This window comes from Apteryx mantelli, chromosome 15 (genome assembly GCF_036417845.1).
Source record: "Apteryx mantelli isolate bAptMan1 chromosome 15, bAptMan1.hap1, whole genome shotgun sequence".
NCBI classification, from domain to species: domain Eukaryota; kingdom Metazoa; phylum Chordata; class Aves; order Apterygiformes; family Apterygidae; genus Apteryx; species Apteryx mantelli.
Window position 1 is genome coordinate 23,910,790 of NC_089992.1, and position 12,417 is coordinate 23,923,206.

The 12,417-nt window shown below is 59.3% G+C and overlaps 1 protein-coding gene across 1 annotated transcript; it reads right to left on the reverse strand.

Moving 5' to 3' along the window:
* Positions 1-600: 600 nt before the first annotated feature.
* Positions 601-12,396, reverse strand: LOC106500165 (PML nuclear body scaffold). Its single transcript, XM_067305926.1, has 10 exons — positions 12,369-12,396; positions 11,060-11,210; positions 9,489-10,062; positions 8,349-8,932; positions 7,948-8,000; positions 7,600-7,680; positions 7,029-7,254; positions 6,180-6,232; positions 1,666-1,801; positions 601-1,498 (listed from the first exon to the last, which is right to left on the reverse strand). The coding sequence occupies exons 2-10, from the start codon at positions 11,130-11,132 to the stop codon at positions 924-926; spliced, it is 2,355 nt and encodes a 784-aa protein (XP_067162027.1). The 5' UTR covers positions 11,133-11,210; positions 12,369-12,396; the 3' UTR covers positions 601-923.
* Positions 12,397-12,417: the final 21 nt, after the last annotated feature.

Consider the following 12,417-nt stretch of genomic DNA (forward strand, 5'->3'; position numbering starts at 1 on the left):
CATGGGGAAAGCAGTGTGGCAGCTTGTGCAGAGGTCTCTTTGCATGTGTGTGCATTTGTGAGAGTAGCCGTGTGCGCACACAAGTGTGCATGCATGAATGTGCGTGCATAGGCATGTGCGTGCATGCGCAGGTGAGTGAGTGAACACACATTTATGCACTAATGCGTCTGCGTAGGTACGAGCATGTGCAAATGCGCACCCAGCTGTACAAAGGAGACACCTGGTGGTGTGTCTCCTGCATTGCCCTGTCCATGTCCCACTCAGCCACCCTCTGCCTGCCCCTCCAGCACAGGGACAGGAGGCCTTGTCCCCAGAGGACATGGGGGCAGAGGATGTGTTGCCCCAGGACTGGGACGTGGCAACCTGCCCAAAGAGGGTGACACAGCTAGAAGTGTCTGCCTGCCACCACAGGCCAGATTTGGGCTGCAAAGGTTTGCAAAATCAAGGTACCTCCTGCTGCCTGGCTGCGACAGGGCTGAGACTTGGTTTCTTTCCAAAATGGTTGCATTGCATCTGGTACAAATAGCACTTAGAGAACATCTTCCCTGTGCCCTTGCTGGGAGATGGAGGCGTAGATACACTGCTCTGCTGTGCTGCATAATTTATTTTATAAAGGTGTTAATTCAGTGGGGTTGTTTGTTCCCCTTAGAGTTGACCTGGAGCCCTGATCCCTCTTATGCCCCATGCCAGGAATAGAAGGGGTCAGGAACTTGTAGGGAACAGTGAACCCTGGTTAATGCATAGGATGCCGGAAACTGCAGTGCAGGGGATGCTCTGTGCAGAAGCTAGGTGTGCTCGGCTCCTTGGTGGCTCTTCAGGAAGCCAGAGTGAGCATCCGTGACGGGGTTAGCTTGAGACCTGGCCAGCCCACACCACAGTGCAACAGCTCTGGTGCCGTAGCCCCACTGGGGCCCTCCTGCTGCCTATGCCTGCTCCAGCTCCCAGAGGATGAGGTTGCGCCTGGCCAGGATCTTGGCAGCTCTTTTGGTGAGGAGCTTTTCCTGCATCAGAGTCCGCAAGATCGTGTAACTCTGCAGGTTGCAATGTGTGAGCACAGGCCCTGGACTGGGGCAGGCAAACAGCTCCAGGGCTTCACCCAGACCCTGCAGTGCCTTCACTGTCGCCAGGGCGCTGCCTTCATTCAGCTGCTGCTGAAGGTGTTTTCTCAGCAGGTTCTTCAGCTTGTAGGAAGGTGCCTTGGGAAACTTCTCTTTGATCATGGGCAACATGTCCAAGTAACCACCCACAGTGTGGCAGAAGTCTACTTTCCTGGCTGTGGCATCCAGGGCTTTAAAGAGAGTGGGCAGCTCCGGTGCCCAGAAGTTATAGACGACCAGGATGGGCCTGGGGACAGAGTGGAGGTACCAGAGGAGCTGCTCCATTGCAGTCTCCAGGGGGACGCCCTGAGAGAGCAGCGTGAGCACTGACTCGGGCGTCTGGATCAGTGTCTTGAAGGCGTGATCTCCATTGGCAGCTGCTATCTGCGTGATCTGCTGAGCTGCGGAGGGGAAAGTGCAGGGCAGGTGTAAGGGCCGGGAAAGCGAGAGGACTGAGCCCCAGCCTGCCAGGGCACTGGGATGCCCCCTGAGCCAGCCTGTCCCTCTCTGCCGGCAGCTGCCCTCTGCTCTCCCCCCAACCCCCTGAAGGGCAGAGTAACCCGCTCACTTTTCTGGTCGACCTTCAAGTCGAAGAACACCAAGGTGCTCAGCCCTGGCCCGTGGCCCCAGGGGCTGCCAGAGCCAGGGCTGTGGTGCGCAGTGCTGCTCCCTGAGGGCAGGGGGCTGAAGGGCTTGCTGAAGACCTGCAAGAGAACAGAGAAGGGGAACGAGTCCCAGCTGCTGACCTGGGAAGTCACCTGCTTTGGACCTGGCTGGGAAGGCATGAGCTGTAGCTTTGGGTGCAGCGCAAGCCTGGAGGTTTTAAGCAAGGACGCACTCGTGTGATGCCACAAAACCCACCATGTCCCTGCACCACCAGGGAAAGCCTGGGCCCACATCATGTCTCAGCAGTAGATTGGCTCATGGTGAGTCCCAGGAAGAGCCCAGAGCCTGGGCTGAACTCCTGGCATGGATGGGGCCAAGTGACCAAGAGCAGAGCCCCCAGCGCAGCTCTTCCTAACCGAGCAGTGGGAGTGAGACAGCTGGCATAGCAGATGGTGCCCAGGTCCTGGGACCTGCTGTCCTGTTCTGCATTCCTCCATATGGACACAACCTCAAGCCCAAATAGGGGACGTAAATGTGGCTGAGCAGCCATGGTATTAGATGCTAATGAGCTTAAACAGGAAAAGGAGGATGAACTGGGCAAGGGGAAGTTTGATGTCTCTCTGGGCTCAGCAGACAACCTGTGCTTGTCCTTGCACAGCATTTCCCAAGGGGAGTAAGTAAACCCAGCCACCTGGTTGCAGAGGGTAAACTGAGGCACGGAATAGGGATGTGCCCTGCTGGGCCCTGCTGACAAGCCCTGGACAGAGCAGGAAAGAGCCTCCCATGTTCCTGCAACCAAGGCCCTTGGTAGAGCACCCCTCCCTTGCCAGGCTTCAAACAGCCCCTGCAGCCTCGGCAGTGGCAGTCATCGACAGTGAGTATTTGCTGATAGGAAAAGCAGGCCAGTGTATTCAAGAGGCTCTGACCTTGTCTTTCTGCCCCTTCCCTCAGGGACAACCCTGCACAGCCAGGATGAGAGGGGAGTTCAACACTGCTGCTCATGGCTTGGCTGCGGTTTCTCGTCCCGAAATAGCACTGACCACCCTGCAGCAATGGGATATGCATCTCCCTGCACTCCACGCACTGACTCTCTGCACCTTCACCAAAGCAATTCCTTACATGTCCTCCCACCTGGAGTTGGAAAATGCTGAAAAGGAGACCAGGAGTGCTGGAAATGTGGCCAGACAAGTGTTTGCAAGCACATGAGCAGAATCAAGTGATTTCTTACCCCTCCCCAGCCAAAGGGAGCTGAGTGATTGGAGCTGCCTTTAATGCCAGGTAAAACAAGGGGCGATGTTTTAAGGCATGGGTTCATCTTGCTGGAAAGGGATAGGGGCAGGATGGTGACAGTGACCGGGTGGTGGCAGCTCCCCATGTCCCTGCAGCCTGGCTGTGCTCCTCTGGCTGTGCCTTTAACGACGCTGTTGCCCAGAGCCTTGAAAAGGGGCAGTAAGGGAGTTAGATGAACCAAACTTGGCAAAGTAATGTGATCGCAGATGCTCTTGTTACCCAAAATAGCAACTAGCCAAATTGAATTTATGTGCAAGAAGGCTTTATTGAAGGGTGAGACAGAGGAAAAACACGCAGGATTTGTCGGGGGTGGGGGGAACCACGCATTCGGTTCAGACACACGCGCTTGTACCAGCGGAGGCAGTCCTGGATGACTGGCCAGCAGGTCCTTGCAGAGCCAGGGCCCAGGGAGCAGGCCATGCACTCGCAGCTTCAGTTCGGTGTGTGTAGCAAGACAATCCCAAAGTGATCCCACAAAGTTTCCCCCAGTATCGAGATCTTGTCCTCTTATAAGATATGAGTCTCTAGGCAGGTCCTCAGCCTCTACCCCCTGGACAGTGCCACGCGATGCCCAGGCTGCACCCAGGTGCCTTATCCCATTGCTCAGCTTTGTGGTTTTTTTTCTTGCTCTGCTGCTACTCTTTCCCCACCTTGCCATGCTTAAACCTGGTGTGTGGTGGCTTGGTTTTTTTGGTTTTTATTTTTTTCCCAGCTCTCAAGGTTGTACTTCAGTGATCAGCACCTGACCATCAGTGAGTTGCTTATAGCCCTGGGATCTCTGTTTTTGCCTCTGCTCGTATTTTCAGCACCTTTGCTACTATCCCATGCTTAAACTCCATATCGTAACAAAAGACACCCGGTTCACACAGCAGTGTGAACACGCAACAAGCTGGTAACAGCCTTACCAGACCCCAGCCCTAAGCCCTTTTGAAGTCAGCACAGGGCTCGTGGCCTGGCACCAGCAGTGGCCATACAGGGCCAATGGCAAGCGGGGAGAGTGGTTTTAGTCTCGCTGCTCTCTTTCCCTGCTAGTGATGAACCGGGACAGTGAGGAAAAACAGCGTAGAAAAATGAATAAGGAAGACAGCAGTGGGTTGGGATTTATTCTGGAAATAGCTTTATTGAAGAGTAATAAGAGCTTCTGCACTATTAGTTCATACAAAAAAGGCTGTTAACTCCTCATTCAGCCAGTGCCACAAAAACAGTCCCCCTTAATCCCAAACCAGCCACACTTGCTTTGGTTTCCAGACAGATCTCCTGCTAATGCTGGTGGTAATGAAATTGCAGTAGAGATCCTGTGTTCTCACGGAGGGCCACTTTGTCCACATGCCCAACAAATGGTTTGCAAGACGAGCAGCCAAAATCTAGCCCTGTGTGCTCTGAAGGAGAGGCTCTGCCTTTTTAACATGGCTACGGCAAGGATGAAACCTGTGTGCCTTGGTGGCTTGGTACTGTAGAGGGACTCCAATGATTTGGGTGGCTCTGGAGAGAGCCTGAGTTTGGTTCATCTAACAACCTTTGCCTGGGCCATTAAGTTGCAACACACTTCTTTGGCAACACTATTAAATCTCATCTCATCACAGGGAGCTCTGAGGTGGAGGAGTGTCACTCTGGGAAGTCTCGAATGGATGTTGCTTGCTCTGGTGGTTCCCAGGAGTTTCTCAGCCTATTTCAGCAGCGGGACTGATGAATTCTGCTCTGCCTCCAAGCATGAGTGCTACATTCAACTCAAACTTGATTTTTATCCACAGATTGATTTTTAGCTGAGAATAACCTTCTCAGTGAGGCTTAGCTAGCTGTCCTTACCACATCCCAGCCTTCACAAGGAAATCTGCTGTGATAATTTGCATTTGAGTGGGGTGCTGAAGGGACTTTGGCCTGAGTCTCTCTTAGGAAAAGAAGAGTAAATAGCAATGGGTGTCAGCTGAGCAATCCTCCCTGCAGCAGTGTGAGGGCTGCAATTATCTGAGCACAGCCTGAAGCTTAAAGAGAAAAGAAGTGGTATCCTCTGTCCTCATACATTGCTCTTCCCCTGCCTGTGTCTAAGTCCTGCACAATGGTCCTTGGAAATGAAGTGCCAGGGGCATGCTGGTGAGTGATCAGATGAACTACTCACCCTGCTGGGTTCATCCTCATTTGATCATGAGGCAGAGCCTCTGGCCTGGATGAGATTTTTCTCTGTCAAGTCTATAGGTGGGCTTAAGGAGCTGTACGTTCACTCACAGGAAGCTATAGACTGACTCAAAAGGATCGTCTTGGGATATCATTTGCCTTGTGCTACCTGCGTGTGATCCCACCTTGGTGCAAATCAGAGGGGGGTTTGCTGCATTTGAAAGAAGGGAGCAGAGCCCTGGCTGCTCCAGAAGGGATTTTCCTGATACCAGGAGAGCCTAGACCACGGTGAAGGTGGGCTCCCGATTTATCCAGGAAAGACTAGATTTGAGATGGCTTGGCCCATCAGGCTGAATGTTTCTCTGGGCTACTGTCCTGGTTTTGGGGCAGTTACCCTGACCGCTCTGGCTTGCCCTTGGCTAGCGGTGAGCTGAGCACAGTGCTCCCACCCACCTCCATCTTTACAACAGAGCTCAGAAGGCTCTTTATAAGAGAAGCCAAAGTTTGACACCCTCATTTTCCAGCTGGGGAAACTGAGGCACACCTAGGGGAGCTATGGAGTCAAAGAGGAGCAGCCAAGATCCCTCCCAAGCATCCAGGGCCCCCTTCGTGCGTTGTGCAGTGAGCTCTGTTCACTAGAGCAAACGAAGGGGAAGAGGAAGCCACGAGCAAGTCTGGCTGATCTGAGGATGGGAAGAGGCTGGGATCTGGGCCTGGTTTAAGGAAACAAAAGACCCTCCAGTGAGGGAGCATGTGCAGGGTGTGGAAGATGCTACTTCTCTTCCCTGCTGCTACAAGCCAGTTTGGTATCTGCCCGCACACAGGAGCGGGGAAGCGGAGATCGCGCCGGGCGGGGGGTATCTACAGCGAGGCAGGAAAATGGGGCACCTCTTTGGCCACCCTCCTCCTGAAGAAGCAAGGGGAGAAGGAAGACTCAAAGTCTGGTGGCAGCAGGGCAGGCCGTGGCTGGCCTCGGCAAAGGCCAGCTGCAGTCTTCTGCCACCTGTGTCACGGGGCTGGGGGATCGCGGCCCCGTCCTGCTCAGCAAGGAGGGAGGTCTGGTGTTACACTCACCACCGTGTCTTCCTCGCTGTCCTCCGAGCTGCATATGATGATGCTGGTAACTTCTGTGGAAGGAATGAGATGGGGTTGAGGCTTTCTGGGCCTGGGAGGGGAGACTCTGATTTTGGAGGGGGAGAGGCTTGCAGCTGGCTAAGCAGAGTCCCTCTGGTGTTATGATGGGATGGGAGGACTGGTCTTATTTCCTCCTGACTTGTCCAGCCTTTCTGCAGATAGAGGGCAAAATCTTCTACAAGGAGCTCAAACCTACCCAGCCACAGCTACACAGTCTGCTTGCAGACCCTGCCCACCCTGGGGGCTTTTCCCTACCTCCCCATTCCCGGAGCGGAGTGGGAGCCCTCTCCTGACCTGTTTAAAACCCATGTGGATGTTTCTCCTGCCTCCTCTTCTCAGAGACCCGGCTCTTCCCTGCTGATGGGGCAGCGTATGGCTGAGCTGCAGGATGCTGCAGGTATGCAAACTCCCCGTGGGGCTGGGTGTGCTCAGTGCCAGTCACTAAGTATTGCAGCGATCGCTATTTGCTCTGGACAAATCCAGAGCTCCTAGTTGCTGGAGGTGAAGTATCTCTGCGCACCTGCCCTGCTTTTATACTCTTGCCCAGGTAAGCTTTCGGCTACATGGGGGACGGGGCAAAGGGCTGGATGGAGCATCTGCGTTCACCTGGAGCATCTGCACCCTTGCTCTTGCCTTCATGACCGGGGAAGCTGTTTCCACCCTTCAGGCCCAGAGGGGCTTGGCCAAGGCCACCGAGTGCATGGGGGGCCCCAGGGGCTGGGGAAGACAGGGAGCTGTTCTGGAGGGAGAGATGGGGTAACGCGGAGGGCCACGTCCCACTGTCCTCACCTGCGTCATCAGCATGGCTCCTGGAGGCCTTGGCGGTGGGGATGCTGCTGCAGTTTTGGCTTGGCGTGGAAGTGCTGGGCCCATCCCTGCCGTCCCACTGGTTTAAAATGGAATCGCTGGGGGCCGGCCCGTTGTCACACTCCAGCTTCAGCAGCTTGGGCGAGCTCTGGCTGCCCCTTTCCACGTGGCGCAGCCTCCGCTTGGGCTGTGCGGCGGTGGGGGAAGCCTGGCGAGGGAGAGCGCGGGGGTAAGGGCTGGGGTGGGCCGGGACGCCGTGTCGCCCGTGGTGCGTGCCTGAGCGGGGGGGACGTAAAGTGCCCCTGATTCAGGCATCTGGGAAATGAGCCCCCATGCAGGAGGGGCTGCAAAGCTTGGCGATATTGTCCCTCATTTTCCCACCTCTTTGGCAGGTGGCTGTTTTCGCACTGTGTCCCCGTGGTGCGGGGTGGCCCAGCGCGTACCTGCGCCTCCTGGGCTATGGGGGCTCAGGAGGGGCTGGCATCCCGCAGCGGGCACCGCGAGGACGCTACCCCGGCGGGCTGGGGGACAGCCCTGCAGGAGTGGTCCTTACCGTGCTCGCCTGCACCTCCCCGAGGCTGATCGTGAAGGTGGGCACGATCCCTTGGCTCGCGAGCTGGCCTGGCTCCTCTTGCTGGGGAGAGAGCACAGAGCAGCGGTTAGAGCGAGGCTTCAGGCCACCGGCTACAAAATAGGCAGAAAGGTCCTCAGGGTTTTTTGAGTTGACTAAGGAACTGATGGGATGGGATGGGGAAGGGGAAGGCTGGCCCCTTGGGGAAGGGGAAGGCTGGCCCCTTGGGGAAGGCTTGCAAAGGTCAGAGGAAGGGGGAGATCTGCGACTCAGCTGATGCGGGAGCTCCCTCCTGTGATAGCACACTGGGAAGAAATACAGGCATCTCACCAAGTCGTTCTCAAGGGCCACCTCAACCACAGGGACAGCCTGGGAAGCAGCACCTGCAACAGAGAGGAGGGTGAAGCACAGCTGGAAAGGGAGCTCTGATCCAGGGTTGGAGCCTCCAGAGCACCCACCCGGCCCTGCCGGCAGCTGAGCTGGGAAGCACATGCCAAAAGGTTGCAACAAGGAAGGGGCAGCTCTGTTCTCCTTCCCATTCCCCGGCCCTTCGGTTTGGGATGGCTTAAGGGGTTTAGGAGCACCTGGGAACACAAAGTTGAACAAGCAGCATTACTGCAGGCTGTCAGATCAGTGGGAGATGAGGAAAGGGCTCTGACCACGTTGCCTCCCTGCAGGGGCGGAAGAGCAGCGAGCGGGCCGGGCTCGGTCCGGACGCAGCCTCCCCTCACCTGTCTGCCCGGTCACTCGCTCCGCCAGCGCCTGGAGCCTGCCTTTGCACTCGGCAAAGTCCCCGGCGGCCTGCACTCGGCCCCCGGCCGCTGTGGGCTGCAGCCTCTGCAGCTCCTCCAGGGAGTCCTTGATGAAGGGCTGCATGTCCATCACCTCCTGCTCCGTGGCATAGAGGCTCATCTTCTCCACCAGCCGCTCGCCGGCCTCCATGCGCCGCAGCACGCCCTCCACGCGCCGCAGCTCCCTTGCCAGCTCCCGGCGGCCCTGCTCCTGCCGCGTCTCCACCAGCCCCAGCAGCTCCTCTTCCTCCTGCCGGATCAGCCGCACCAGCTGCTCCACGTGCTGCTGGATCTGCTCCTGAGTCTCGCTGCTCACCTGCTCCAGGCGGGCCACCTCGTCCTGCAGGGCCTTGTAGGCATCTTCGAAGCCGCTTTTCCTCTGCTTCAGCTCCAGGCTCATGGTGCTCAGCTCCTCCTGCCTCCGCTGGATCTCGGTCCGGATGTCGCAGTAGAACTGGGAGTGTTTGCTGTCCAGCAGCGCGCAGGAACAGCACAGGGGCTTCTCACACCTCTTGCAGTAGATGCTGTGAGGAAATAGAGCTCTGTTCAAGGCCAGTGCATGGTCCTCCCTTCCCTTCCCAGGGCCTTTGAGGGAGCAAAAAAGCAGTTCTGCTGCACTGGGCACAATCCTCCCCATGAGGCACTAGGGGAGGGTCAGCCTCATTCTATAGAGAGGGGAAACTGAGGCACGAGTCAGGGAATGATGTGCCCCAGGCCGTTAGCGGCAGGCATGGGCACAATGCTGGGTGTTAGCCGGATTGTTTAACCCAGTAATTCCTAAAGTTTTGTTCATCTCCTTCTTCCCAGGGACCCCCATCACCCCTGATCTCCTGCCCAGGCCTCGCAGAGTTTGCTGTGGACCCTCTCCAAAGGTAGGCTGCTTAATCCCTTCAGCTCTGGCCAGGAGATGGCAGAGTTGGTCCTGCAGAAATCAGCTTGCGTTGGGCAGGGCTGCTGCAGAGCAGAGACCTGGAAATACCCATGCTTCGCCAACCCAACCCCCTGCTCCCTTCCCTCCTCCACCCTGAGGTCCTCTGGCAAAGCAGCCCCCCGAGCAGGTGGCAAAGGTGCCACTCTGACCTGGTGATGTGGCCCTGGTCAGTGTGGCCAGGACTGGAGCAAAAGAGGCTGCAGGATTTCCTCGTGCCCTCCAGGAACTGGTGGGCTGTTTCTGCCCTCAGGTCCTCCACCTTCCTGGCCTCATGGCTCCTCTTCTTGAAGAACCACTGGTGGGCCTCGAAGCAGGTGAGGCAGAGAAACTCCTCGCACTCGGAGCACCAGACTGCCGCCGCCTCCTTCCGGCACCGGCTGCAGCTCAAGCCGCCGCTGCTGCTGATCTTCTTGTAGATGCTCAGCCTGGCCTGCAGGCTGGTGAACAGCAGGTTGTCCCGGTCGGGGATGCCGCTGGCCTGCGGGATGGTGGTCCGGCACACGGGGCACTGGCCAATGGGCTTGTTTTCGCTGAGGCAGCCGAGGCACAAGGTGTGGAGGCAGGTGAGGAGCTTGAGGTTGGGTGACTCCTGCTGGCAGCCCTCGCAGAGAACAAACCGGAATTCCTCCTCTGGCGCCTGCGGGCAGGACGGAGGGGGACAAAGGGACACTCCCGCCTGCTGGCTCGTTTCCATGTGGGCAGCAGCTCCGTGTCCGTCCCTTCCTAAGAGGAAGGAGCAGTAAGAGGTCCTGTTAGTGTGTGAGACCTGGGGAGGAACAGGCGGTCCGGGGGGCTGGCTGAGCAGGGGGGACCTCCTGCGTCCCACTGCCCTATCCAGGTGGCTCCAAGCCTGGCTCTGCAGCCGGGGCTGCGAATGGCACCTTGCTGGTGGGCAACCGAATTTAGCTGCCCCACTCCAGGGAAGGGGGAACAGAGCCACAACGCAGGTGACCGGCTGGTCCCCATCCTTTGTGCAAACAGAGCCGGGGGGGGCTCTGCGGTCACACCCCCCCCCACCACCACGTGCGTCTCTGTGCCATGACAAGGCTAGCAGCCGGGGGGATGGATGGCAGCACCCTGGCAGGGTGGGAGGCGCCGGGAGCCGCCGCTGCGCAGCTTGCTGCGGGCACCTCCGGGGAGATTCTCTGCTGTCTAGGAGGGTTGTGCTCCCCCCGCCGCCTCGCTCTGCGCAGGGCGGGGGGGGGGGGCGCGGCTCGCCGCCTGCCAGCCCGCCGCCGCCCCCCCCTAAACCTGCCCCCCCTCCCCCAGGTCTCTCCCCTTCTGCATTTCAAAGTTAGGGGCGGGAGAAGCCTGCAAGCGACTTTTGTTTCCTTCTGCTGATGTCGTCTCTTCCGGCTCCTGGAGGGGGAGGGAGCCGGGTGGGGGTCCCGTGGGGAAGCCCCCAACTCCGGGCTGGCCCGGGGATCACGCGAAAACTTCTGCGCCCCTCCGCAGGGAGTGAGCGGCGGGATGCTAGCACCAGCCCTCCCCCGTGGCATCGGGCTCCCCGAGGGTCCCCGCAGCCCTCGCGAGCCCCCGCCGGCACAGCAGCGCAGGCCTGAGACCCCCCGAATCGAGCAGGGCACCCACCCCCTCACCACCACCTCCCCCCGCCCCATGCAACGGGATTTGCAGCCGCCCCCCCCCCCCCCTTTGGCGCCGCTTTGGCCAAGCTGCGCCCTCCCGCCCCAGCGGGGGGGGGGGGGGACGACGACGTTACCTGCCGGGGGGAGCGGGTCGGGGGGGCCGGGAGCCCGGGGGGCTGGGAGGGGGGTGTCGGGGCTGTCCGGCATGCGGCTCCGGGTGGCGGACCCCTGGCGCCGCTGGTCACCCTCGGGCTCCCTGCTCTCGCTTTCGTTTCTTCAGCGTGCCTGGAGGGGGAGGAGGAAGAGGAGGAGGAGCCGCAGGGAGGAAGCTCTCCAGCCGCCAAGGGAGGCGGGGAAGGCAGCGGCACGCGGGGCTGCTCCGAGCTGCTTCCTGGGGCAGCCGCGCTGGCGGGAGGCGGCCGCCGCGGGAGGGACGGGAGCGGCGCCGGCGGGGCCCGGAGCCGTCCCGCGAGCGGGGTGCGGAGCTCAGAGCTCGGCTCCCCTCTGCTCCTCTGCGTGCACCCCCCATCGCTGCTTCCTTCTGCCCCCCCCCCCCCCGCCTTGGGGACGTGGGGTCGTTGTACGGCGGGGGGGGAGGTGGGGAAGAGAGGGGAACCTCGCATGCAGGGGGGCGTCCTGGCACCGCAGCGGTTATAGGGTGAAGACCACCTTCAGCTGCGGTAGAGGACCCTGGGCTTTGCTAGGGTGCGAGTCTGGGCGTGGGGCTGATTGCTCGGCTGCAGGGGCTTGTTCTGCCTTCGGAGCAGTGTGTCATGCCCCTGCTTTAGCCCTAGGGACTTCAATGTGGTGACATCTGCCAACCCCTTCTCCCCTCTTGGTAGCACCGGTCAGGGCTTTGGTGGGTCTCCGCAGCCTGTTGCAGGGTGCTGAGATGGTTTGTGTGTGTGGATAAGCAGAGGAGGGGAGGGAGGGTTGCCCCAAGCCCAGCAGAGCTGCCATCTGGCTCTGGGGGCTTGGTGGCCCCAGCTTGCTCTGGGCTCCTCAGCGCCAACGTCGTGGCAGTGCTGCCGTGGTCTCAGCGCTGGCGTCCCTGTGGGGACGTGGCGTGATGGGGTGCACAACTGGGTGGAGGGTGGGTGCCGCTGAGCAGGGTGCCCCAATCCCCAGGAAAGTCCAGGGGTTCCTGTCCTCCAGGTGCGATGCTGCACTGTGGCACCTGCAGCAGGAGCTGCTCTGGGAGCCGCGGCTGTGCAAGATCCTATGCAGCAAGCATGGAGAGAGGGGCCTGGAGCAGATAAGGGGCCGTGGCACAGTGACAGGGCTACGCTGGAGCAGGAATTGTTGGGAAAAACAGCTGTCCCTGCTCCCTATGGGGCTGGAGAGCCCGCCAGAGCCCCCAGAGCTGCACGTGCAATGGAGGATCCGGTCCTCCCCGTGGCTGGAGGAGCAGTTCCTGTGCAGGGCCTGTGCAGAAAAACTCACCGAGCCGTTTCCTCCTCCTGCCGTCAGCAGCCACATGACGGGTGAACCA

Bases quoted from the DNA above. Each gene is read 5' to 3' on its own strand.
- LOC106500165 (XM_067305926.1), bottom strand. From the start codon at position 11,132: ATGCCGGACAGCCCCGACACCCCCCTCCCAGCCCCCCGGGCTCCCGGC. The intron at 7,255-7,599 runs GTAAGGACCACT...CTCCCTCGCCAG, and splicing joins GGGAGGTGCAGGCGAGCACG to GCTTCCCCCACCGCCGCACA. The intron at 1,499-1,665 runs GTGAGCGGGTTA...TCCCCTCCGCAG, and splicing joins CTTGAAGGTCGACCAGAAAA to CTCAGCAGATCACGCAGATA.